Below are 27,484 nucleotides of genomic sequence, written 5' to 3'. Positions count from 1 at the left end.
AGAATTAAAAGCTCAAATTTAATCACATATATATACGGTCCACTAATTTTTTTAAAATCAAGTATGTGTCTGAATTTTGTTCATTCAAATCATGTGGGGCAGTAGCATCAAAGCTACCTGTTTGGACATATTGTTCTCAGTTCCACATATTTGAGAATTTATGCATAATATTTTTTATATATATATATATATATAATAAAATTCACTTGGCATTTAGCATTNGAGAGAGAGAGAGAGAGACGGAACATTGAAAGCCGCTGAAATTATCAAAAATTTGTAATTATTACCAGATTCTTCTGTCAACCCGGTGGCGCCACCGCCGCTGCGAGCTAACTTGCTCCACCGTGTGTAATCATTTTGCAGGGTTTCAGTTTGAGTTTCCTCTTCTTTTTGTTGATTCAGTTCTGAAGTTTCTAACTTGCTCCACCGTGTGTAATCATTTTGCAGGGTTTCAGTTTGTGGATCCTCTTCTTTTTGTTGATTCAGTTCTCAAGTTTCTGTATCCCTTCTGTCTTTGAATTGTCGTGTTGGTACTAGTACAATCTCTTGATGGGATCGAAGCCGTGGCTTTATCCGGCTCCAACCTATCGAAGCTTAGAGACCTATTGGGACATTGATGACGACGCTCCGGGGCCGCGTTGTGGACACACGCTCACTGCTGTGGCCGCCACTAAGACCCGCGGCCCCAGGCTCATTCTTTTCGGAGGGGCTACCGCTATCGAGGGTGGGGATGGAGGAGCTCCTGGAATCAGTTATTATATTTGTTTCCCTTTTTGTATTCCTTTAATCTGCTCTGCGATGAATTGTTTGGTAATGGCGGTGCTTGGTTTTTGATCCTCTAGGGTTGGATGGAGTGACTAATTCTGTTCATTCATATGATGTTCTCACTAGGAAGTGGACCAGGTTAATTCTTGCTTTTCTTCAGTTACTTGAATTATCTTTTTGTTTCGATTGTTGTTTGACTTTGATCGCATTTAATGTTACTTGGATGCTTATTGATTTACCTAGCTAAATGATTTAAATTAGACTCAGGCCGGCCGGGGAGCCTCCAGCGCCAAGAGCTGCACATGCTGCGGCGGCTGTTGGCACGATGGTTGTTTTTCAGGTGATCAAATGAAAATGCTGCCACGTTTATCTTGTCAAGGGACAAGTTTTGTTGAAATAAACTTCTTGTGGATGTTTATACTGTCTGCCAGGGTGGCATAGGTCCCGCGGGGCATTCAACTGATGATATATATGTGCTCGACTTGACTAATGACAAGTTTAAGTGGCATCGGTGAGTTTACAGAGATTTCTGTTGTATTTTGCCTGCTGTTTTTGTTACCTTATTGTTGATTTCATCAATAATCGACTGGTTGTTTTTCTTTTTGGAGCTTAGAGTTGTCGTTCAAGGAGAGGGTCCGGGGCCTAGATATGGCCATGTCATGGATTTGGTTGCACAAAGATATCTTGTTACCGTTACTGGCAATGATGGTGAGCGCATAATTTCTATTTTCTTCAAATCTCATTAGATGATATTTGTGAGAAATGATGTGTTTGCTGTAATGTCTATTACACATTGGAGATATTATGGCATATTGTTTGAAACAATTACTTCAGCATCGGTGTAAATTAGGTGTCGATGTTTTTTAAATGAGGGTTTGGTTATCAAGGCAGGATCCAATCAATTGTTTGGGGTTTGAAGATGGTTATGTCAATTTATTATGTTCACCCGTAAATCCTGGAGACTTTATGAATTTTAGTGGCAAAAGTCAGTTAACTTTTTCGTTTTAATAATAATAATAATAATAACAATAATAATAACAATAATAATAATACTAATTAACAGTTCCGTTTTCTTACTTCTAAGCCCATTAAATTTGTCAAGTTCAATTGCAATGATCATGTATGGTCTCATTACCCTTTGGAATCACCTATTTTATCCATCATATGAATTCGATGTTTTTAAAAGTTACTGCTGGTACAGATGACAAAGCATCAATCAATCATTAGAATAACATATTCTTTCCTAACTCTATAGCAGAGAGCCCCCTCTCAGTTTGCTGCTCTTGTGCTACCAATCAATGCCCAAAGAATTACACATTTGATGGCACGCCTTAAGATCCCCTGTAAGATTCTCTGTAGTTAGATCAGGAACGTGTTTCTAGGATTAGGATGTTCCGATGTTGCAATAACTGTAATACTAGTTCAAATATTACGGTGGTAGCCAGTTTAGAGTGTGACATCTCCTTCGCACTCTTTTTTCTGACCTAACTTTCGCAATTTTAGTTCTGGTTTGAATTTTTTTCCTTATAATAGTTTTACGCTGTTTGTTCTTGGTACTTAGCACCTTCTAATCGAACAAGTTAACTCATGTTTGGCAGATTTTGGCTTGTGCCTATTAGTTGACACTACGTGTAACAAAGCTCTTATTTTCTACAGGTAAACGAGTGCTATCAGATGCATGGGTTTTGGACACTGCACAGAAGCCATATTCATGGAAGAGGCTTAATCCGGAAGGTGATAGACCATCTGCTAGAATGTGAGTTGCGTTAGCTTTCTGAGTCATGTGATGTACCGTTGAGTTTGTATGTTTCTAGTCACTATCATGTTTTTCAATTACAAATTCTGAGTCATATGATGTACCGTTGATTTTGTATATTTCTAGTCACTAGCTTGTTTTTCAATTACAAAATGAAATTTTTTCTTGATCATTGTTTTCTGTTAATTTGATGACTAAGATGATTGCCTGAGGAGTTGTGCCCTGTATCTTTTTAAAGCTTTGGCTTTTTGATTCCCGAAAGAGCTTTTGTGACAATAGACATGTAGCTCTCCGTGTTCCTGGACTGATAATTCTAGTTAAAATTAATTTGCAAGTACACTAGGTCAAGTTATAATAAATATTTTTGAGGTTGAGGAAGGTTCTCACAGAGATCAATATTAAAATACTAGGACCATGATATATATTTAATTAAACTGGATTGAACAAAATAAAATAAAATGATGCAACAATTTATAATCGAGAGCAGGGAAATTGCTTTAGAGGGAAATTTGAATTCATGAAAACGACTAAAGGTCATTACTGAACTAATTTATATTCCACATGTCAATTTAAATTCAATAAATTAATTGCCCAATTCACGACAATATTCCGTAGTTAATTTATTAATCGATTCCTAGAAAAATAATCCTAATTAAATTTAATAGTTAAATTATTTCTATTTGAATTTAATTAGATCTAACCGTATTAGTCTCTATGGATTTTCAGTTTTTCAACCTGAAATAAAATGTAGAAATTAAATTCTATTTTTAGTCGATTTTATGTACATTATGAAGCTAAAATTAGTCGATCGATTTCCAGTTTTAGTCTTTTAGATTAAACATCGTGTTATACAATGTAATTGGCCAGATTAAATTCATACATGTTAATTAAACATCAACAATAAATTGAAATAAAAAATAAGACTGAATTAAAATTAAATCGTCAAAACATAACTTGTCACAGCCTATTAGTATTAAAAATCTACTCCATAAAGTTCAAACAAAAGTTAGAACTAATGTTTGCAACCCAGAAAAGTAAACTTAATTAATAAAAAGGAAAGAAATGTCAGCGAATTAGGAATGTGTTCTTGCACTCCTTGAAGTCTCCTCTCCGAAGCTTCAAAACCCTATCCATCATGTGGTAAATGATGCAAAAGTTCCAAAATTTCCTATGTGATATCGCTTAGTTTGACGACCTCATCCCCATATCTAAGTTTTTTTCCAAATTGTGGCCAAACCTAAAAACAACATAAAATTTCATGAAATAAGCACAAAATACGGGATATAAATGACAAATTAATACAAATATTATAAAATAAATCCCTAAAATATCTATATAAACTCGTGTTTATCCTTCCTCCCTTTGGTGTTTCTTCTCTTTGATTATTAAAACTATGAATTTGTGCAGTAATGTAATTCTGTAATTCCTTGCCTGTTTTCCTCTCTCCTGAGTGGAGGTATTTTCTGTTTGTTTTTCCTTTTTTTTGCTGAAGGAAATTAACATTTTTCATGTGTTACTTGCTTATGGGAAATGAAAATTTAGACGAGTCTGCTGTCCTCATCATATCTTTTAAATACATCCTTGGATGCTTGTGCATTTGTTACTAGTTGTTAGAAAAGATGGGAGGAAATGATAATCTTCATTACTTTGTTGATACACTTATTCATTACAATTGATATTACCTATTAAGGAAATAAATACTTAATTGACTGAAAATAAAATAAGTGATACTGTTTTTTGATACCACAACAATCCTTTGATTTGTGACCAACATGATAATTGATAAGGATTGAAATCCATTGATTATGAGTTGGTTGATATATCCTACACTCGCCCTCAAGTCAGAGCATAGAATAAGAGTCAAGTTTGGACGAATATTATGAGATTTGAATCGTACGTTTGGATACTCTGTTCAAACTTTAAACTCCATTTCACTAACTTCTTGTGATTTGTCATTAATTTTCAACATAACCATTTACCCTTAACAAATTCATCCCCAAATAACAATATTTCCCCTACTACGGTAACTGGGATTACATGTTACTTGCTCGACTCTCCACCAATGGTAGTCACTCTTCCTCAACATAAATCAACGCTTTATACTGCTAATCTTGTTTTGTTATCATGAATTTAAGGGGCAAAAAATGTGATGCAATATAAGTTCAATGATTTTTCATTCACATTATAGCTAAAAGATATCATACTACTTAATGAATAAAAACTTAAAGGAAGAAAAATAAAATAAGCAATCCCTGATTTTAGGAAACAAGATCCGTGATTTCTGATACCTTAATCTTTTGGTTGTGTCAAACTTAATACTTGATTGCTAGAATCATAATTCCTTGAATCTTGATTGTGGGGTTGATTGATATTTCCGATACAAGTATCATGAACTTATAACCGTTGTCATGTTTCTTTCAACTACTTTAAGAATCTTTGGCCTTGTTATTCTCATGGTGAAGTCAATGGCTTGGGAATCATGTCTTCTTCATATGCATTTAGATTTTACTTCTTTTATATATAGATAATAGAATTACATGGTTGTTTTCTGTAGGTATGCAACTGCCAGTGCTCGATCTGATGGAATGTTTCTACTTTGTGGGGGAAGGGATTCTTCGGGCACGGTATGATAAATGGTTCTCATTGATATGTGAAGTCTTTGTTTTGAATTCCCATCTGGTGACCAAGTCTTTAACTATTTATTAGATCTTCAAACATGGAAAGAAACTAGCATCACTGACTTGCAATTTAAATAAATGCTGCTTGATGGTGGATGTACTCATTTTTTGTCTCAGCAAATTTCTTTCGTTGTGACAATATGGAATTTCTTTCCATATGCTGTGTGAAATTGTCAAATAAGTGCAAGTAATTAATTTGTGAAGTTCTCGCCCTGTCAGACATCCATACATCCATTTGGCAAATCCTCTGTCATTCTATGCTGTGTTAGTTCTCTGATTGTACCTACTAATTATTTATCTAGTTAGAAACTATAGCTTTTTATGGTAATTGACGCCTATGTCATTGGATACTTTTGACTGAGGCTGTCAGTTGAATGTACATCTGTACAGCCACTTGCTGATGCTTATGGACTACTCATGCATCGAAATGGTCAGTGGGAATGGACTCTCGCCCCAGGAGTGTCACCTTCGCCAAGGTATCAACATGCTGCGGTAAGTAATAAATTAGAAGATAGATTGCTTTCTCACTTCAGCAACCCACATTTCTTGTTGTTCACAGTTCATCCTTATCATTTGTTTGGGTTCATCTGAACTCTGGTGTGATCTACTTCTATGTTGAATTGGTCATTCATTTGATTTAAGAGAAAATGGAGTTTACTGACCTGGTTATTATTTTCTTTGCTAGTACATAAAAGAAGTGTTCAGGGTATACAAATTTTAATCTCCATGGACTTTGTTCTATCAAATCTGCGATTACTTATGTTTGGGTTTAAATTTAAACATTTTCAGAATAATATTTCACTTAAGAGTCAACCGCCCGACTTAGGCTTGGTTGGGCCTTAATGAATAAAAAGCTTAATGAATGTTTCGCTTTTTAATAATATAAGTGCTTTTGGTTTTGCTTTATCCATGGAAGAGGATATAAAGGCTCTACAATACTGCAGGATAAATTCAGAGTTTGGATCACAATCGGTTGTTCGTGTTGATGCACTCACTTCACTTTTTGCTGCTTACTCTTCATTGATTATGAACTTTCCCTTATCAGGTTTTTGTTGGTGCAAGATTGCATGTTACTGGGGGTGTTGTTAGGGGTGGACGAGCAGTTGAAGGTGATGCAGCGATTGCAGGTAACTTTTGGTGGCGATTATTTTTCATTTATTAGTTGTAAAAGTTTGAGCTCAGTTAGATGAAGATTATCCTCACCTTTGTATGCTCTTTTTCTCTGAAGTTTTGGACACTGCAGCCGGAGTTTGGCTTGACAGGAACGGGGTAGTGACTTCACGAGGCAACAAATACACTGAGCTTGATCCCTCTTTGGAGGCTATGCGTCGATGTCGCCACGCTGCTGCTTCTGTTGGTGTACGGATATATATTTATGGTGGTTTAAAAGGAGGTAACATTCTCATTTAGCAGCACAATCTCTCTTTTTCATGCATTGAAGATTCATCACAGCCCTCCATTTGTGTTAAAATGCAGTGTGTTGATGATATCGATTATTTTTCATATATTTTGGAAGTGGATTAATATCCTTTACGGGTTTATGTGATTCTGATGACATGTGGTGCTTCCATGGATCACTTTAATTTCATATTGGCTCATAAACCTAAAAGTTTTCAGCAAAATTCTAAGAAAATAATTTGTTCCTTTTGCTTTCATCCTTACAAATGATCAGGCAATTGCTCCTGATCAAAAGGATTTCTCTTTTTAGTAGTAAAACCAGCCATGGCCACTTACGAGACATCTGTTTATGTAGAATTTGGTTATCATTCCAACCATAGAATGCTTGAAGTGATATAAACCTATTTGCATCTTCTGTGAAACAAAACCATGCAACAATTTCTTAAAATTAATGTTTTCATTTTGTCGACATGGTTGTAAATGATTTTCGACGACCGAATCTGAGATGATAATTGGCCTCTGTTTATATTAAGGATTGCTTTCACGCTTACACCTTTTTGTCTGGACCAACGAAGATAAGAAACAAATCTTGATTTTAATATAAGCCTCGTTGATTTCAATTTTGCATGTATTACTTCCTTCCATTTGTATTTATCTACGATTACATGGGTTTTAATTTTGTGTTGCAGATGTTCTTTTAGATGATTTTGTGGTTGCAGAAAATTCTCATTTTCAATCAGAGATCCAATACCCAGTGTCACCGTCAGAGAGAGTATCAAACCATCTGAATGTAGCTCTATTTCCCACTAAACTAGCTTCGGATGGAACACCTGAGACACCTTCATTTGGTGGTTGGAGGTTGATTCCAATTCCTTTTGTCTTCATGTGGTTTATATGAAGTTTATTGCTAAATATTGCTATTTGCATATAGTGAGGATAAAAATTCTTTGGAGAAACTGGCAGAAGCATCAACTGCTGAGGCTGAGGTTGCTAATGCCATCTGGCAAGCAGCACAGGCAGCATCAAGCAATCCTGAAGAAACATCCTTATCGGATGATAATTCACAAGCTGCAGAACTGACTTCTGATGGCAGTGATACCGAGGCTGATGTTCGCCTTCACCCTAGAGCGGTTTGGTCCTTTCTCGTTGTTTATAGAAAATGATGCACACAATTCAAAGCCGTCTGAGTTGATTATTTTCAATGCTACAGGTTGTAGTTGCAAAAGAAACCGTAGGGAACTTGGGGGGTATGATTAGGCAGTTGTCTTTGGATCAATTTGAAAATGAAAGTAGACGAATGATTCCTTCATTTAATGAACTGTCCCACCCTACCAAAAAGTTTATTAGACAGAAATCTCCTGAAGGCTTGCATAAAAAGGCAAGTGTTCCAGATTTTTTTGTCTTAATTATCCAGCTTCTTGAAACTTAAAGTTGTACCGAAGACTAGAATTGTGCTTCGTTCTCCCATGGACTTGTGATAGTGATGTATATGTGGCAGGTAATATCAACTTTGCTTAGGCCTCGAAACTGGAAGCCTCCGGCAAACAGAAAGTTCTTTCTGGACTCATATGAAGTTGGTGAGCTTTGTTATGCTTCCGAGCAGCTATTCATGAATGAGCCAACAGTTCTTCAACTTAAAGCTCCTGTTAAATTATTTGGGGATCTTCATGGCCAGTTTGGTGATCTGATGAGACTGTTTGATGAGTACGGTTTTCCTTCCACTGCAGGAGATATCACGTAAGCTTCTTGTGATGCTCAAGGTTTGATTCAACATGTAGCATATGATAAGCATTTCAGCTTTGTGAAAAATTCAACTTCTGGTCATGTGATCTTGTTTGCTAGAATATATTTTAGTCATTCTCAAGGATGAACACTTAGATACAACAAGTCTGCCGATCTCCACCTCTGAGTTAAGATTAGTGCTTTATGGAGAGTTTTCTGCTTTTTAAAAACATAGATTGGGGTCATTTGAGATGGATTAACGTCTTGTAAAAATTTATTCTGCATCAAATTTGTCTAATCCTAGCCAGTACCAAATTTCTGCACCGACATCTTTCCCTTATTAGGTGATGTACATTCTTTTGTATAAATGCCCTTCGAGCTGGAATTGTATCAAATTTTCTGACCGGGCTTCCTGGACCTTTTTTTTAATTACTGATGATGATGATCCTGATGTCTGTCATCAGTTCTTTGATATCAGGATCCACCAACATATTGTTCTTTGACCACTTATGATCTCTATTCTTTACAAATGCGAGAAAACATTGTTGTGAATTCCTAGTTTTGTGTCCCTGGTGGGATTTCATTACAATTAACTACTAACATGCTTTTCCTTGTTTACTTTGTCAGTGACTAATCGTTGAATTTTCTTGTGTAGTCATTTAACCATAATTTCCTGTTTCAGATATATTGACTATTTGTTTCTGGGAGACTATGTTGATCGTGGACAACACAGCTTGGAAACCATCGTATTGCTCCTTGCTCTTAAGGCAAGTTCTGACTTTGAGTAGCTCAATTATTCTTCGATATATTGCATGTTCACCCCAATGTCATTTTTGTTGAATCTTAGATTGAGTATCCGGAGAACGTTCACCTTATTCGTGGCAACCATGAAGCTGCTGACATCAATGCACTCTTTGGTTTTAGAATTGAATGTATTGAAAGAATGGTATGCACAAGTGCAGAACAAATTTTAGTTGTAGATTTTTCAATGTTTAGCTAAGGGTCATTGATACTCGTGCAGGGAGAAAGTGATGGGATCTGGGCTTGGACTCGTTTCAATCAGTTGTTTAATTATCTTCCTCTTGCTGCACTAATAGAGAAAAAGATTATCTGTATGCATGGTGGCATAGGGAGGTCAATCAATTTTGTCGAACAAATAGAGAAACTAGAGAGGCCCATAACCATGGATGCGGGGTCAATAGTGCTAATGGATTTGTTATGGTATGTGTATCTTCATTTGATGCGATTGACGATATCCCTTGCCTTCTAATATTATTCCTGTTTTTCAGGTCTGATCCCACCGAAAATGATAGCATAGAGGGCTTGAGACCAAATGCAAGAGGACCTGGCCTTGTAACATTTGGGGTATACAGCAGTAAAACGATTTCATGAATGCTAATGGCTCAATCCAGTTTGCGAGCTTTTTTGTTTTCTAGTGTAAATTAACTACTGATTATCAAACTTTTTTCCTGTTAATATGAAATGATCTTGTGATTTCACACTTGAAATGAGTGCAGCCTACCTCTTCTGATGCTTTTGTTCCCGTTTATGATTTTTCATGGACACGAGGATAAGTCTTTTTGTGTTCTGTTTCTTAGTGTATGAAGTAAAATACTGCACTCTTACTTGTGGCTGCTCTGTTTGATCGATTATGATGTGTTGCAGCCCGACAGAGTCACAGATTTCTGTAAGAAGAACAAATTGCGACTTATCATTAGAGCTCATGAATGCGTTATGGATGGATTTGAAAGATTTGCCCAAGGGCAGTTGATCACTCTTTTTTCCGCAACCAACTATTGTGGTACAGCATCAAAGCACTCCCTTTCCACCTACTTTTCGAGCAAAATACAGCCTTACTTGACTAAATTCGTTCAGGAACGGCAAACAATGCTGGTGCAATATTGGTGGTTGGCAGAGGATTGGTCATTGTTCCGAAATTGATCCATCCCTTGCCACCTCCTATTCAGTCTCCGGAGGCATCTCCAGAACGCGGGACGGAGGAGACATGGATGCAGGTATTTCCATTTTAGTTTTTCTCGGTTCTCCTTAAAACTTCCCGCCTTCTGTTTGTTCTTAGTGCTGTTCCTATAACCATAAAATAATTGCGATTTCTACCGGTTTCTTTAGGAGCTCAATATTCAAAGGCCGCCTACTCCCACGAGAGGTCGCCCACAGCCTGACCATGACCGGAGTTCACTTGCTTATATATGATTTTACACTATTGATCTTTGTATATGCCAATGTTGTCCTGGAACAAGCCCTTTTCCGGTAGGATTTTATTTGGTCAGAAGCTGCAGATCACATGGTCACGACAACACACCATCTGCAGTCACCATCTCTGTTGTATTTTACATATGCAAGATGTGAAAGGTTGTTCAAAGTGTACTCAGATTGAAAGCCGTAAGCAAACATGCAGCTCAGACTACAGTGTTGTCATTCGCCTTTTGATCGAGTTACTTTCTTGAATTCGTACAGAGAGAGCCAGAAAAATGTGGGAGGTAAATGGACAAGATGCTTATAGAAGGATCCTTTGTTTGTGTTGTATGTAAAAGAGAATCATGGTATAATTTATGGCTAAAAATAAGAATTGATCGATATATAGAAGAAACAGGTATGAAGTTGATTAAAACAGTAAGATGTGTGTATTAAAGGAATCATGATTGAACTGCACTTCATTTTTATTTTATTTTCGAGGATTGAAACTGCACTTATTTAAATTTAAATGAACTTTTAGTCTACAAATACAGCAGACTCGGAATTCGGAGGACAAATGAAAATAGTGGCGGATATAGAATTTTGTTCTACGGTAGGGTGTGTGTAGCTTATGGTTTGACAGTGATACGTGGTAGGGGTAAGTAGAAATCGAATAATCAAACTCACAAAATCATATCAATTGAATCATTTGGATTGGTTTTTAGTCGAACATGGTTTGGATTAATGTTACAATTAAACGAATGGAAAAAATTGTTTTGGTTGAAAGTTTTTTTAAAAATAAAATCGAATAAATTTTATAAATAAATAAATTTTTGTATCTATAGTTTATATATGTATTGTCGGAAATTGACAATGATGATAAAAAAAAAAATCGATAATGATATTGCTTTTACAATTTTAAGATTTTCTTTATTTAAACTCAGCCATTTTATGACAATAAAATTAATTTAATATAATTTTCAATAACAATGCCGTGGCACGGAGGGTTGTTGATGAGGTTGGCAAATAGGGTTGTTGAATTGCGGTACGAAGATATAAGATCTTCGGAGCAATTAAGGGTTCCTGTTAGAAATCTAAAAAGAGATGTTGAAGAGGAGTTGAGAATACGGCAATCTTTGCTTGAAATACAGGTTATAATTTATCCGATGCTGAAGGTCGCTGCTAAAAGATAAAAGAGGAGAAGCTCTTAATTTTTGTTTGTGGATTAACTTCTAATCCAACCTAAATTCTCTCTCTTTCGCCTGTTTGCTGGAAGGATATGAACAAGAGTATTATTGTAACACATTGTATTCCTTGTGTTATTACAATTTACAAGCATTGCTAGTTGAATTTCGTATCACTCTAGCATCCTGTCGCGTTGATCACTTTTCACGACCACAACTTATTATTGTCGTGTCATAAATGATGTCCGATCGAGATATTTTATTTAATTCTTGAGATCTTCGTGGGATACCCAGCCCTTGCCTCTAATCCAGTTGAATTCTGTTATTTCAAACTATTTTCATTATTTTGCCAAATTACACCAGTAGAAAGCATGTCATTTATCTATTTATAGAAGAAAAATTTTATGTATGCATAAAACAAAATATGTAAAGACCCAAAAGGGTATGTGGATCAAGTAAATGTTACGCACCTTAATTTATATTTCATCTGCGCATTCCAGTACAAGCCAACGAAGTGAAAAATAGGAGATCAGATGATTCTTTGTGCCATCAATGTATCAACAAAATCCCATATTTGTACATAGTACATGCATATATTGGGTCATCTAACGCAAGCAGCTACACTTCATAATTTACAAGTAGTTTCATTATGTGGTCTTCCGTCCATGTTCTTGGTCTCACGTCCAGTCAAATGTTGCTAACTGGAAGCTCCTATACCCAAAAAGTGATGCCTTAAAATGCAACATGGCAGATTTTGTGTTCATAATCAATATATATATAAATATAATATGATGTTCATCTAAAGTGTGCGTGTGAAGGTACCTGAAGTTTTTGGGGTCGCCATATCTTCCGTGGGTTGACCAGAATCAATTGTTTTTCTCTGGTCCCTCTTATCCTCCTTTGATACCCTTAAAGATCTGAGCTTGGATGACGCTTTAAGTGAATGGATCAAAGGCGCTTCCTCTTCATCTTCGTCTTTTTTTTCTTCGACCCCAGCATCTTGATCGGATCCACTGATTGAATCCTCCTCTCCACTTGAACTCTGCTCATTAAATAGCCTTTTGCCCGGTAGATTCTGATTCTTACGAGGGCGCCCTCGACGTCTCACAGATGTCCCTTCCTTAGCATCTACAACATGAAAGACAACTTTGAATCAAATTGTCGGAGTGGAGAGTTCTGAAAACCTGAAACTACGATCTACCATGGACAACTACAAAAAAGACCCCAAAACAACAGAACAGCATGTGGCACACTACCAGCCTTGGTTATTAAGTCAGCCTTGTCGGGGTATGGGGATATCTTCTTAAAGGAATCGTGATTCCTAGCAACAAGCCAGAGTTTGTTTTTAAGGTAAAATATTATTAAATTGATGAGCTCATGGTTTCATTCTACAATGAACCACTCTCAAAAGTTTTAATGCATTCATTAAACATTATTTTATAATTTAGCATATCAAAATAAACTGCATATGAATCAGATAATGCAAGACAGCACATTAAAAAAAGAAAGAAAACAGGAAAAACAAAGGATGGAGAGTAAATAAGATGCATAAAAATGAAAGCATAGTGATACCTTTTACACCTTCATTTCTCGCATATTTCTCACGAAGGTTGTCTAGAAAGGTGAAATAGGGGCGCCACCCACTAGGATCTTCATCCGTGTTCACATTTTCAGTTCTTCTTTCTACTCCTTTCATTCTAATAATAAGAAAAACATAAAGCATTAACTTGATAGCATTATGAATATTTTCAATCATTACCTCGGCAGGTATTTGCACTGATAAGTGAGACAGGTCAACAATCCAGACAAAGAAAGCTTGTGGAATTCCAGATATCTCTGGAGACACCTCGAGTACATTTCATATATTTAGAAAGTGACAAGGTTCTCATAGACCTAAAATAACTTGCTGTTTCTAATTTTTTGGGGCCTTGGACCCAGATTTAAATTTAAGCAGACACAAATAGTTCATAAAATAATGACATAGAAGCATATAAAAGTTAGCTTTGACTGATGAATGATTAATAAATGGCAAGCAAGTTCAACTCTGTTTTCATTATTCACTACTCTTGATGCTTATTAAGAAGCATTGGAGTACAATCCCATTATATTCACATATTCTGATAACACATTTCATGTCACTCAGATTACATGAGCACCACGTTTTTCGGGTGGTGGCTTAACAAACTTAAGATCACATAAACCACACTCCACAAACATGATGTTTTTATACCCCAGAACCCAGGTATTGGTAAGAACAGAATGTTTATCCAGTTATCTTTATGCTTGCTAGATTTGTACACAACAGATAGAGCTCTTACACGTCAAGTATATCAGGAGCAGGAAGCTTCGATATAAACTGCAGCAGCACACCATCCAGGAAAGACAACTGCCTTGGGGCATGCAAGAATGCATAGTTGATACCATCTTTGACGATCTTCATAATTTCAGATTTGTACTTATTTCGAGCAGTGCCAACATATTTCCCAGATAGCCGAGAAGCCAAATCTTTACATTCCTGAAATGACTTGCTCGACAATGATTTATCATTGCTAGAGGAAACTACCGAGAGATACCTTTGGTAGGCCTAGCCAACAACGATACAAAATAAGTATTGTATAGCATTAAAATGGTAAATGACAATTAGAAACTACAGGAGTTTGTTTCTTCATCAGCTACATACTGCATTTGTAAAATGAACAAAATTCTTAAACCAAGAAGATAAAATAAAATCGGAAGGATTACATACGGAAAAAAATCAAGCAGTGATCAAGTAGCAAGTCCTTTAACTTGTCTTACCTTTTTCAGTGCTTCTAGAAGAAGACTTGAAATATCTCCTTTTTTCTTCAAAGCAGTAAGTAGATGCTTTACAATTTCAGTAACACTAGAGCCATATGTCTCCAGATGAGAAATTATCTCTGGAGCAAGATGTTCCTGCATTAGAAGGCAATCATAGAAAAGGTCTAACTTCTTGATCACAAGGGGAAACAAAAGGAAAACACAATCGAAGGTGTTAAACATTATGATATTACCTACAATATTTCCCTAACGACTAAGCAAATATGTCATGCCCAAGCACCAAGAAAAAAAATAATGGCAGCCTAAAATGACCTCGACGCAGATCAGTTTAGCCAAGCGGAACCATAAATGATTTTAATACAGATCATTTAGCTGTCCTATTCTCCTTCAGGGGGAATAAAGTATAAACTAGTATAGCTACCTTAGGAACTGAATCTGTAGCCACTAATTTGGCTAGAGCAAACATGACAGCATCGCTATTAGTCTCCTCAATATATTCTCTGTTGCCATTTTCTTCCTCTGCATCAGCTGCAGTGCATGGAATGAGCATGTCAGGTGAACATATATTAAGCAAACACAAACTACTTTAAAGGTGCATATCAGCCTGAAGGGAAGAAAGAAAAATAATAATGATCAGACACAGTATATACCATTGAAGAAAGTAGTATTCGTCAAAATACAAACCCAATTTCGGAAATTGAAAAAAAAAGATGATAGCATTTTTCCATATGGACAACTAGTGTGTGCACATAAGCAAATTCAGGGCACACAGCCCTTGAAATCAAGGGGACCCATAAGAGTCATATGCAGCCTGGCCCACAAGAGCATCTTCTATTTCCACGACTTGCTCAAGACTTTGAAATTGAACAAGAAAACCTTTTCCACCATGCAAAGTTCCTCTCACAAGAAAAAACATGATATTGGAATAAAATGATAAAATCTCCTTCTAGACACATAACGAGACCCATAAAATATTGCATGAATACTGAGAACCAAACATCACTTCCTACCTGTAGTAGCATGGACAAGAAAATAGTCTCGTATACCAGGTTTCTTTTTTCATCTAATGAGAAGTTGAAAAAAAATATCATTAAATGGGATGAAAATTTTGACAGCAGTTCAGAACCTTACAAACATAATGTTGCAGTTGCTTAGTTTGTGATGTTGGGTGTGGATTAGAGATGAATATCAGTGGAGAGATAGGAACTTATTCCATTTATAGTATATGAAAACTCGAAAGTTAAAAAACAAATTGTATATATTTTCTAATTTTACGAAAAAGTGCCACATAAGTATCTTCAATTGTTTTTGTTTTACTACAGTTTGCTTTGACCTTTAAAGTCAACAAAATAGACATGTCTGAAATCCAAAGTATAACTACTTTATTTGCAGAAATTAAGTATTAAATGACTTCTCTTTTCTCTCTATGTTTCTGTGATGTTACTCCAGCGAAGTATCTTTTTCTATTTTATGTGTGATGTTCATTTGGTGACAGAAATGTCCATGTTGGGGAAAGAAGGAAAAAAATATGAGTAAGTACAATAAGTCAAGCAAAAGGCCGTATTGAAATAAACATCAAAATTTGGAAAGTGCAACAAGAATTGACCATCAAACAGGCCATGCACAATGATCTTTTCACTGTACAAGGATATGAAAGTGCAAAGTCACACAATGTTTCAACCAAATTTTACAGAAACTAAAAAGAGAAAAAGTGACACTCATAAACATGGGACTTCAACCAAACCTTGTGTCTTGTGTCACAACACTCCCATGATCATAAGACATTTTGCAATAAATTGCAAGATTATAAATATGCCAAAAGAGAGAAGCTCCATCTAGCCAACAAATGCCCTTATCTTATTACCTGATATATTGAGCAGTTGCTCACACATTTTCCAGTATTTCTCAATGATTGACTCGTCCGGGCAGTACCCTAATATATCTAGCTTCGTCAAATCAAATTTAGTCTTTTTGAACAAACACCAAATATCAGAGACGATAGCACAGACCTGTAGATTATGGAACAAAGTTATTATTCTTTATTTCGGATGAAAACGTAACTTAGAACACATGGACCAGAAATAGAAACAAATGGATGATCATGTAATCACCACAAAAGGGGCTTACTCTATATGCCAGCTGATTTCCAGATCCTCCATCACCATTTATTTTAATGGGAGTTTGAAGAAAGTATTCAAGTTGTTCCAACAAGGCATTTCGTTTCCATACAAGAGAAGATACAAATGTCTCCGACACTGTTTCACTGGACACAACAGATTGGAGGCACCAGGAAACATGCAGAAACATATTGAGAAGCAAAAAGGCAATAACCTGAATTAGCACAAGCATCTGATTATCAGCAAGTGCAGAAGAGACATAAGTTTTTCAAAAAGATTACACAGAGAGAACAGACCTCCTCATCTATGTTTCTGAAACTTTGAAGAACATGCACCAGATCTTGGTACAAGCTTTCAAGGGGAACTTTACGAGATAACTGCATTTCATACAGCCTTTTCACATTCACTAGCAGAGAGTATTCGTCACCACCATTCTGCAGAGAAAAACGTGTCAACTCTCACAACTTCACAAATACATAGAGATGATAAGTAGAACAGCCTATACCACAACATCTTTCAATGCAGATTTTAGTTTCACCAATATCTCATCCTCAAGCTCCTTGACCTGATTCTGACCAAAATCTTGCAATTCTCCTTGGCTCTCAGTGGCACAGAACTTAAATGCTCTAACACATGACCGCAGAGCATCTTTATCGCCATGCTTAAAAAAGGCCTCTCTCATGAGTTGAAGAGTAGCCTTAAAATTCTGAAAAGAGAAGGAACATTTACTTATAGTGCTTGGTAAGTTGCACATATCCAAGTGATTTAAAAACATACCTGTTCTTGACTCTTTAGTGAATAAAGTTCAAGATTCATGTGAACGATGATTTCAATAAGAGGTGCCACTTTGTACTTGTCAGACAAAAATTTTCGTAGAAGTTGAGGATAAGTCTTCATCATAGCAACAGTTATGTCACGTTTATTGTTCTCAAACATTTCCTGAAATTATTTTTGACAAAAACTTGAAACATAATTCTAGTATGATAAAAAAAGAACGATACAAAACAAGGGGAGAACATAGGCAATCAAAGCAAAATTAAAAGTCCAAGTGACAAGAAGAGGATACAACTGAAATCTCACAAACCTTTTGAGCTTTAGTTAGATGAGGGTTTCTATTATCAGTCGCAGGAACAATCCTTTCTCCAACAGCCTTTTTTATGGACGCAAAAAGAAGCCTAATCAAATTCGTAGCATCTGCATCATCAAGCTCAGCTGAAGGGCTGTCCTCCAGAAGCATATGAATGATGCACTCCCAATCCTGCAAGTAACACAATGAATTCCGTGAAAACAAAGCCAGGTCTCGACCAGATTAAAGATCAGCACCAAAATGTCCAAAATTTGTTGAGGCTCTATTCAAGTTTTGAAAAAGGAAAATATCATCACTTAATATCCAGATTATTGAGGTTCGACAATATCAATTGATGCACATATATTTACGTGTAAGATGGAAAAATGGAGTGAGAAATGATAATGAAGGTTGTATATCGTAACATATCGGGATCCCAGAGGAAATTAAGAAATGACAACCTCAATAGTCAATAGTCATCATCATCGTCATCATCAAACAGGTATGCTACAGACTCTTTACAGTTACAGATCATTGGTTAATATATTTATGTTCAATGGCATATTATTTCGTAGGAAAAAAATTATGATTAGCTATAAAAGGTCCTGACTAATATCCTTATCTTCTGCTTTTCTAACTTTCTTTCCTTCTATTCAAATTTGGAAAGGAGTTGATGTGGTGAACCTTATTAATCTTGGACTTAACCATGCATTTACCTTCTGCATGTTCAACTACAACTCAACAGTAATGAAACTGAACTTGAAAGCACAAAATTACAGTATAAACGATTTCCAGTAACCTATGTAACATACTTTCATGGCCCCCATGTAATCCCACACATCATCGATGACATATGAACTCAAAACAGGGTCTGCTGAAAATTCTTTTAGTATCTGTAACATTCTATTGATATGAATCTCCGAAGAATCATTATCACTGCCTGCAACAGAAATCTCTTACTTAGAAAAAAAAAAGTGCAAAACCAAAAAAATAAAAAGCACAGCATTAGAAAACAGGTGAAAGAAACCTGTTGGGCGAGGTTGTAAATCATTAAATTTCTGAGCAATCAAATGATCATAAACCAGTGCTCCAATGGCATGCCTAATTTCTGGTGGATCATCAATCAATAAATCATATAAGGATCCTAGTTCTTCATCAGGCACAAGCTGATGTCTGCAACATACCCCAAACACAATTGTCGAAAATAATTCTATGTCCAATCACAGTGAATGGGAAACAATTTCAAAATCGCAAGTGATTGGCAAGATTAGCCGTTATTAACATACCTCAAAAGTTGTTTTACAAGCCCTATAGCACATACTGACACAGAAATATCAATATCGTCAGCAAGTTCAAGCATGCGTTTGTAAAATCTTTCCGTGAAAAGGTTAAGTGATGGCACGTTATCGTCCACCTCATAAAGATTTTGCAATGCCAGAACAGAAGCCTTTCTTACACCAGCACTCTTCAAATTATTATAAAGAGAAAAATGTTTAGTAACAATGGAAAATAAAAGTTTGTCATCTTTGCAATAATTTACATTCACCATTTATAACTTACTTTGTCGTTTAATGTCCATCCAAGATATTTCAAATACAAATCCTGTAAGAACAATGAGGGATATGAAAGTACCCACACCCCAAGTGACTCTATGCATGACATCCGGATATCCGTATCAATGTCTCGATAACGATGTACAAATAACCTTCAAGAAATAAGTTTCTCGTATAAATAAAGCAAGAGAATATGAATTCCCAAGCATAATAAAAGTAACAAAAAAGACCTTATCAAATCCACTTTGGCTAATAGTCGTACCCAGTAAAAATTTTCCGCATCATCTCTTCCAAGATAGTTATCTTATCATGCGTTGTGGATAGCCGTATACTGAGTGATTCTACTCGAGGTCCTTCAACCTTTTTCTTCTTTTCCACATTCAACTGTCTCTGAGTGGTTTCTCTCTGTGCACCAAGCATTTTAGCAACATTGATGAAGGACGATACTAGCTGAAGGCCCATCAATGAGGCAATCTGACGATATACTCTAGGAGGAGTGCTGACACACACCAAGACAGGTGTAAGAATAATGCCGCCGCCAGCTAAGATTGAAATTTCCTAGTAATGACTTCCAAGTTCTTACCATGACATCGCAATAATGTAGTCCAAGCACTTGTCAAAGAGTGACTGATCAAACAGTGGTCCATTTTGGCATTCACTTACCACATTGTCCCAAAAGTAGACAAGATTATCTTTGAAATTCTTGAAATCCCGTTTTGAACTTTGATAATCTTCAATTTCACCCTGTGTTCCAAGAAATTAAGAAAAATATAGTGTCTCTTTGCTTCTTTGTATTTAAGTTTACTGCTCTTCAGGGAAACAGATTGCATTTTTTTGTGAAATGGAAGAGGAGGGCTGAAGTTAAACAACCAAATAATTCAATTTTGAGATAATAATATTCTTCATAGATTTGAAAATAGATCCCATTGACATCTAATAATGTACAAATGAATACCAGGGGGGAAAATGCACACCTGGACAACTTTAAATTTAAAAATAAATAAAAAAGCAGAGGATACTCTTCTGGCCATATTAACAAGGGCAACAACAACATCATCGACATCGGTCTCATCCAGATCCTCTTCATGAAGATGATACTTTGCTCCACATGCCTACAAGTGATAATAGCAGTATTACAGAGTGAATTGTTAAAAAAAACAATATAATCATTCAAAATATAAAATGACCTCAAAAAGTAAAGTTAATAGCTCAGCTGTTGCAGACTTTTGGTTTCTCTCATACAGTTCAACCCATCGTTTGACCACGTCAGGGATTCCTTTCCCGTCACTTTTGATAACTTCTGCAAACACATTTCCCTTTTGTCAAGGCAAGCAAGAGGTATGCCTACTAATATGCATGTCAGGGAATAAAAGATAACAGGTAAAAGCATTTCCTAATATGGCCAGGTGCTTTCCACCTCAAGTGAGGAAAAAATAAAACTCGCATTATGAAAAAATTTCCATTGATGAATAATATATGAAATGCCACAAAAAATAACTAAGATAAGCCCAAAATTAGTCATAAATACTGGTCCAGCTCCACAAGGCGGGCAAGAAAATCTCACACACATCGCAACTACCCCCAGCAATTCGATAAATATCAGGTGACGTTTGGTTTGAGAGATTGAAGGTTTATAATTGAGATTCAAATCCATCAGTTTGATCTTGTGTATCTTTTCAGTTAACTCCAGCAACGTAGGTCAAGCTGTGGGAATCCAAAAACGCTACTTCTAAAAAAACTAAATCTATATCTAAAAACCTAAATGGAAGTTCAGGTTACCAATTAAACTCATGTGGGTTTTGCGAGCCACCGCAGCCGAGGTCGAAGCATCTTCAGTAGCCTTATTACGCTTATATTTTCGGCGAGGTTCTTGGAAATCATCCGAAGATTCTTCCTTCTCCTCCTCCAATCCGACGTCAATTTTGTCCGTGCGAGTGAAATCGGCAGACCTAACCGGAGCCCTGGCCCTTTTCTACTCAAACACAGACATCACAAAAACAAAAATTCATTGATAATGGAAGTTCTACAGCATAATAGAGCAGAAATATGGTAATTATCGACGGTTAATTTACTAACCGAACGACGAGCCACAGTTTCCGGCGCTAGCGGTTCTTCTTCCATGAAACACCTAGCGGCGGCGACAAAAATCACTTAATTGAGTGGACGGCAACGGTAGATGGAACTCGTTTACGTATTCGCGAATCCTCTGCTCTGAAGAAGGGAACTGATTCTATCTTCCCGCCAAAGGAAAAATCGTGCTGAAGAAGTTGAACCAAAATGACAGTGGAGCGGTCAGTGTCAGGGGGTGGGCAGGGCACGTCTATTAATTTACTAGTGATATTTTTAAATATTATCAATTTCATGTAAAAATAAATTAATATTTTTATTTTTATTTTTATATTTTTGTACTTTTTCCTATATTTTTTTTTGGGTCATAGATTTTGTGATACTTCGTTTCTAGAGGTTTGATATATGTTATCCATGCTGGCAGTATTTTCATCAACTTATCACATGACATCTGTATTTAGTGATGAATCATGGACATTCATCTATATATTATGGTTAAATGAGTGACAATGATTTATACATTGAGTACAGATGGCATTTGTTGAATTGAGAAGGGCACTATCTATATACATCGTTTCTAAAACAATTTGAACAAATATCATTGACACGAAGAAAATTATATAATTTTGTCATTTACTTCATTTTAAAAGAATTGATATATTTAAATAATGATAAAAGATGTGTGAAAAATTATTTGAGATTTTGTAGCTTGTGGACGAAGATTTTGATTTTGGAATAGTGATTTAAAGTTTTGCATAAATTTTAGAGTGAACAACTGAGGACTCATAACTCATCTCATACTCGTACAGGTCTGAAAAACCAGACCCGAGACCAGTCACATACAGGACAGGTTCATTGTGAGTTCAGGTAAAATTCGAACACATTGACATCTGTAACAACAAGATCATTATTTGTTTTGAAAATTTTATTGGGTGATAAAATGTGTGCTTTGATTGGTTTTTAGGAAATAATAAAACTTGACTTAGTATTATGCCCATCATTTTAAAGGGAAAATTACATTTTTTCATGGAATTTACACATTTTTATTGTGTTATTGGTAAATTTACAGCAATACTTTGTATTTTTTTATTTTGTTAGTTTTTATTGGAATAATGACGTGACATGAAAAATATTAATAAGTCTGAGAAACACTGACGTGATGACATACATCGTAGACTTGACATTGCTCCACTGAAAATGAACTAAAATCGAAAAAAAAAAACTAGACTAAGATTATGGAGTATGTTTCTTGTGAGACGGTCTCACGAATCTTTATCTGTGAGACGGGTCGGTCCTATCGATATTCACAATAAAAAATAATACTCATAGCATAAAAAGTAATAATTTTTCATAGATAACCCAAATAAGAGATCTGTCTCACAAAATACGACACGTGAAACCGTCTCACACAAGTTTTTGCCAATATTATGAATTAACCTATAATTAAAGTATGTCCTTATAATAATTAATTTCTATTTGACTTGATAAAGTCTTATTTAAAATTACAAATATACCTTCATTAAATGATAATTACTCCGTTGATGAAACTTTTTCTTGATTTCCTAACATAGTGTTTCTTTTTAAATCTCACAATCATATATTTATTTAGATTTTAAAATACAATCTCATCTTTATCATATTTAAGAAATTAAATTAAGAAAAAATTATTTATTTGAAAATAACAAAAATTATAATCTCAAATAATCAGTCCAATTATTGCATGCAAATCAAGGGAAGCATGATAAGCTTCAAGATAAACCCCACAAGACCTTTGTGATAAGTTGCTTCCTCTCATTTGGAATGTAATAACTTCTCGTTTTTATAATAATATAAAGCTCAACTGGTTCATGGGGAGAACTTTATCGAGTCATCATTGACTTGATCGTCAAATAGTTTTCGTCGTGTATACTCTACGTCTCTAATGTTATTCATGACGCGATTGATAGCCCCTAAATTATACTTGTTAGGAGCATTGAACGATCATTCTAGCCACCTGAATCCAGTCATTTCAAGTAATCTCATTTATTTTACTACATCAAACACAATACTATTGAAATGGTAAAATTCTGGATGTGAATATATTTTTTCAGTGAGAATAAAAATATAATTATGATATCTTAATGTTTTTTTTTTAAACAGAAGTGTTGTTAATGTTTTGAACGAGATAGAACTTGCACAAAACTTTGAAGTGGTATTGGATTCTTACAGTGTGAGACGTGACATTTCCAAAAAGTTTATTTTATAATTTCGCGTGTAATTATAGATAAATTATTTATTAGATTGTGGAAAAAAAAGGCAGACTCACGTTGGACGTAACAAATTTGGTGGCGACAATGCAGCTCCAATGGTCTCCTACCATCCTTGCTAACGACATTTATCCTCGAACTATCTCGCATTTGGCAATATAAATAAATTTAATAATAAGTTTATGAAAAATATTATTATTTTTTAAAAAATAAATAGATTAACGATATCGAACATTAGAATATTATTAAATATATCACTTATTCATATTTTTTAACACATAATTTTCGACGGAAATCTACTATATATTAACGATTCTACTTTTATATCCAATAATGTATGGATTTTAAAAAAATGCAGAGAGATGGAGATAGCAAGAGATTTTGAAACAAGAAGTCTGTCGGTTGAACGAACAGTAAATATCACATCAAACCCGAAATAAGAAAGAAGCCAACTAACCTATATTCAATGCAACCCGTGCTATATATAGCACTTCAAAACATATTTCAGCTTCCTCATTTGAAACCATTCTTCTCGAGCAAAACGACGGCGTTCTAGGTCGAGAAAGATGACCGGGGTGGTTATGGTGACGAGGGGTGGCGGCGGGAGGAGCTCGAAATCTACGGTGGCTGAGGTGCGGGAGAAGCAGGAAGACCAGCAGCTGTCTCTGCTGAACTTCATTCTATCGGCCTTGAGGAAGTCCATGGTGTCAGCCTGCCGTGTCTATAGGGCGGAGAGAGAGGTGATATCCGCCGTTCGTCACATGGAAATCGGGTGGCCCACAAATGTTCAGCACTTGACCCACGTCACTTTTGACAGATTCCATGGTTTTTTGGGTCTGCCTGTTGAGTTTGAGGTGGATGTCCCGTGTAAAGCTCCGAGTGCTAGGTATGTTAAAAGTTGTTCCAGGTTTATGCTTCTTAACTGTCTTCCATTTGTTTATATTTCGGTTTTTTGGGTACCATGAAAAAAAAAATCGAAATCCCGTTCATTTTTGCGGTGAGTGCTGAGCTACCTAATTTTTAAAAATTTCCCTGACACCAATCAAATTTTTGGTGATTTCTATGTGTTTTTTTTCCCATTTTTTGTGTTCAATGAGTTTAGATCTGCGGCACTATGTAGAGAGTTGTTGGGTTATTGTTTTTTGTGTTTGATGTTAGAACTAGAATTTCATGTTGGTTATGGTGGCCAGCCCATGCTCTGAAAATGTGTAATTAACCGACGGATAAAAGGAGGTAGCAACATTTGTATTTAAATTTCGTGATTTCTGGGTCGAGAAGCTAATACTTTGGATACTTCAACATTCCAAGAATTTGAATTTTTTAGACTGATGATGTTGCCTCTGTTGGCATTGAATTTTGGCCGTAAATTTGGATCTAGAAATGCCTATGCGTTTTTTGGCCGAAAAAATATGACATGCTTTAGATCCTATTTGATTTATTTTGATTTTATCTTGAAATCCTTAAATTGGATTTGTTCATGCATAATTTACATTGGCATGTAGCTTTTCTGTCAAATATTGTGTACTTGATAAGAAATAATGGACATAAATTAATGAAACAGTTAGCAATCCTAATCTATGTTAACTTTTCCAACTCCCAATGAAACATGAATAAAGATTGGCTAATCATAATTACAACCCATTAGATAGGTAGGTGGAAATGAAAAGTGGACCTCATGAAGCCAGTAAATTGTACCTTAAAAGATTCATTGACTCCTGAAAGCTACTGGTAATAGCAGATGCTGAGCAAGGTTGTTTTCCCACATGTGAGAAAATAAAATTTACTTTTAATATTACCGAAAGATATTTTCCGCATCAAGTTATTTTACTATGAAATTAACCCAGTGGGAATTGCAAAAACAAAAGTTTCATGTCTTCGAGGACCACGAAAGGTTTGATTAGTTACTGAATTGAGTAAGCATTTTTTCCTGATAAGGGGAGGAATTAATGGTTGATGTATGCATATGTACGTCCTGTATCTTTAATTTAATCTGGCACTGTTGCCATATCCCAATACTATGACTTGCTGTGAATGAGATGATATTTTCAAAGCAAAGATTGATGGTTTGTTGGAAGTTTATATTTGGCAAGTTACAGGCTTCTTGGATTCAATTTTGCAGTGTTAGTGTATTCGGAGTCTCCGCAGACTCCATGCAATGCTCGTATGACGCACGAGGCAACAGTGTCCCAACTATTCTGCTCTTAATGCAGGAAAGACTATATGCACAAGGTGGTCTCGAGGTGAGCTGACATTGACTTCAATTCATGTCAAACGTTTCTCTGATCGTGATACTTTGGTTTTAACCTTTAAGAGCTTAACATTCGTATTTGAAATGTTTGTAGTCTGAGGGAATTTTTCGGATAAATCCGGAGAATAGCCAAGAGAGACATGTCAGAGACCAGCTCAACCGGGGCATTGTACCCAAAGACATTGAAGTTCACTGCTTGGCAGGTTTGATCAAAGCCTGGTTTCGGGAGCTCCCATCGGGTGTTCTTGATGGGCTTTCGCATGAGCACGTTTTGCAATGCAGTGTGGAAGAGGAGGACTGTGTGGAGCTTGTTAAGAAGCTAAAACCAACCGAAAAAGCACTTCTTGGCTGGGCAATTGATCTCATGGCTGATGTTGTTGAGCTAGAAGAATTTAACAAAATGAATGCAAGAAATATCGCTATGGTTTTTGCTCCAAACATGACTCAGGTTATCCAAGGAAACCATTGACGCTTACCTTCAAATTCTGATCCATTAATTACTACCTAAACTGACCGATCCCTTCTATTTTTGTGGTCTTCTGCTAGATGTTGGATCCATTAACGGCTCTCATGCATGCAGTTCAAGTGATGAACTTATTGAAGACATTGATAATTAGAACACTGCGTCAACGTGAGGAGGCTGCTGGGGAAGGATATTCACCCTTGTTGTCGTCTCAGTTTTTGGAAAGGCGAAGTGATGGCAAATACGACACTCGACATGAGATGGAAACTAGCCGCGAACCTACCCCAGAGGCCTCAGATGATGACTCGGGAGCTCTGTACAGCCCATGTAGTGAAGAAAAATGCGAAGTCGAGTCATTGAGCGAAATAGAAGAGAATTTCCTGAGACAACTGGATGAGAACGAGACTGCCAAAAATGGCTTCAGGAAACGACTCGAAGGTATTTTGTGTAGAGAGAATACGAGTCCCACTAGTAATTCCACGTTCATTGCAGATTTTCGTCTCACATCGTCCGGAGACAGAGTGGAGAGTTCTCGACGTAGCATGAGTAATGGTGAAGATTCAAAAACAGGTTCGGTTTCCATAAAATGGACTCGAGAAACGTGAATGGCAACATTGCTACGGAAGACAACCATGCAGAGAATCTGTGACTAACTAGCAAAATTTTTGGGAATGCCAATTCTGTAAATTTCTGTGCTAAATCTTAGGATTCATAAGACGTGCATTGGATACCTATCGTAATTGTCTTGATTGCCCACACTCTATGCGGATGACCCAAGAATCTCCAGAACTCACTTGAATCTGGTACAATGCCAGTTCTGTAATTTTAGATTACATATGTCCCCAATTATAATTAAATATACTTAATTTTTGGTCAAATTTGAGTGTACAAACGTACTTTGAAAACGATCAATATGCAAACACACACGTCTGTACGTGTTCGAATGACGGTAAGTGAGTGATGTCGTTTAGAAAAAGCAATAATTAATGAATCTATCTCAACACGCCAGTGATTAATTACGAGTCCTTTAGAATAATGTCAATTTTAATGACTCTAAAAACTCGTAATTAAAATATCACTGTTAGATACCGCCAATCTAGCGAGGTTGCCTCTTGCCTCGGCATCTATGCTTATTTTATTTAATTGATTGTGAATTAGTTAGACATGTCAAAATGGAAAAATAGGACGGACCGAGTTAGGTTTTTTTTTTTTTTTTTAATTTTAATAAATGA

The 27,484-nt window shown here is 36.0% G+C and overlaps 3 protein-coding genes across 4 annotated transcripts; 2 read left to right on the top strand and 1 right to left on the bottom strand.

Moving 5' to 3' along the window:
• The first annotated feature begins 234 nt into the window (after window positions 1-234).
• Window positions 235-11,005, top strand: LOC140967255 (serine/threonine-protein phosphatase BSL1-like). The gene is made up of 21 exons (XM_073427670.1): window positions 235-751; window positions 843-903; window positions 1,027-1,105; window positions 1,197-1,276; window positions 1,379-1,473; window positions 2,422-2,521; window positions 5,076-5,145; window positions 5,590-5,691; window positions 6,245-6,326; window positions 6,428-6,592; window positions 7,287-7,455; window positions 7,529-7,727; window positions 7,808-7,975; window positions 8,096-8,334; window positions 9,002-9,086; window positions 9,167-9,265; window positions 9,341-9,540; window positions 9,609-9,684; window positions 9,985-10,120; window positions 10,195-10,334; window positions 10,447-11,005. The coding sequence occupies exons 1-21, from the start codon at window positions 550-552 to the stop codon at window positions 10,528-10,530; spliced, it is 2,631 nt and encodes an 876-aa protein (XP_073283771.1). The 5' UTR covers window positions 235-549; the 3' UTR covers window positions 10,531-11,005.
• Window positions 11,006-11,792: 787 nt separating this feature from the next.
• Window positions 11,793-21,547, bottom strand: LOC140967249 (sister-chromatid cohesion protein 3-like). 2 transcript variants are annotated; one of them, XR_012173554.1, is made up of 23 exons: window positions 21,305-21,547; window positions 21,008-21,200; window positions 20,416-20,528; window positions 20,248-20,340; window positions 19,812-19,972; window positions 19,491-19,727; window positions 19,236-19,380; window positions 18,962-19,140; window positions 18,703-18,848; window positions 18,488-18,615; window positions 17,694-17,867; window positions 17,387-17,548; window positions 17,115-17,315; window positions 16,906-17,043; window positions 16,620-16,823; window positions 16,357-16,501; window positions 14,914-15,020; window positions 14,493-14,627; window positions 14,015-14,280; window positions 13,269-13,393; window positions 12,519-12,824; window positions 12,167-12,407; window positions 11,793-12,015 (listed from the first exon to the last, which is right to left on the bottom strand). XR_012173554.1 is itself a non-coding variant. In XM_073427657.1 (22 exons), the coding sequence occupies exons 1-22, from the start codon at window positions 21,347-21,349 to the stop codon at window positions 12,394-12,396; spliced, it is 3,417 nt and encodes a 1,138-aa protein (XP_073283758.1). In that variant the 5' UTR covers window positions 21,350-21,547; the 3' UTR covers window positions 12,144-12,393. The 2 variants fall into 2 exon arrangements, 1 of the variants encoding a protein (XP_073283758.1); XM_073427657.1 differs by lacking the exon at window positions 11,793-12,015 and having other exon boundaries at window positions 12,144-12,407.
• A 2,420-nt stretch (window positions 21,548-23,967) lies between these two features.
• LOC140967239 (rho GTPase-activating protein 2-like) lies at window positions 23,968-27,055 on the top strand. The gene is made up of 4 exons (XM_073427649.1): window positions 23,968-24,427; window positions 25,661-25,781; window positions 25,884-26,237; window positions 26,336-27,055. Exons 1-4 carry the CDS (start codon window positions 24,108-24,110, stop codon window positions 26,855-26,857), a joined length of 1,317 nt encoding a protein of 438 aa, XP_073283750.1. The 5' UTR covers window positions 23,968-24,107; the 3' UTR covers window positions 26,858-27,055.
• The last annotated feature ends 429 nt before the right edge of the window (window positions 27,056-27,484 follow it).

The sequence above is a fragment of the Primulina huaijiensis genome, unplaced genomic scaffold (genome assembly GCF_012295235.1).
Source record: "Primulina huaijiensis isolate GDHJ02 unplaced genomic scaffold, ASM1229523v2 scaffold24871, whole genome shotgun sequence".
NCBI lineage: Eukaryota > Viridiplantae > Streptophyta > Magnoliopsida > Lamiales > Gesneriaceae > Primulina > Primulina huaijiensis.
Note: the sequence above shows the minus strand (reverse complement) of the source record. Positions and strands in the feature narration are given on the sequence as shown.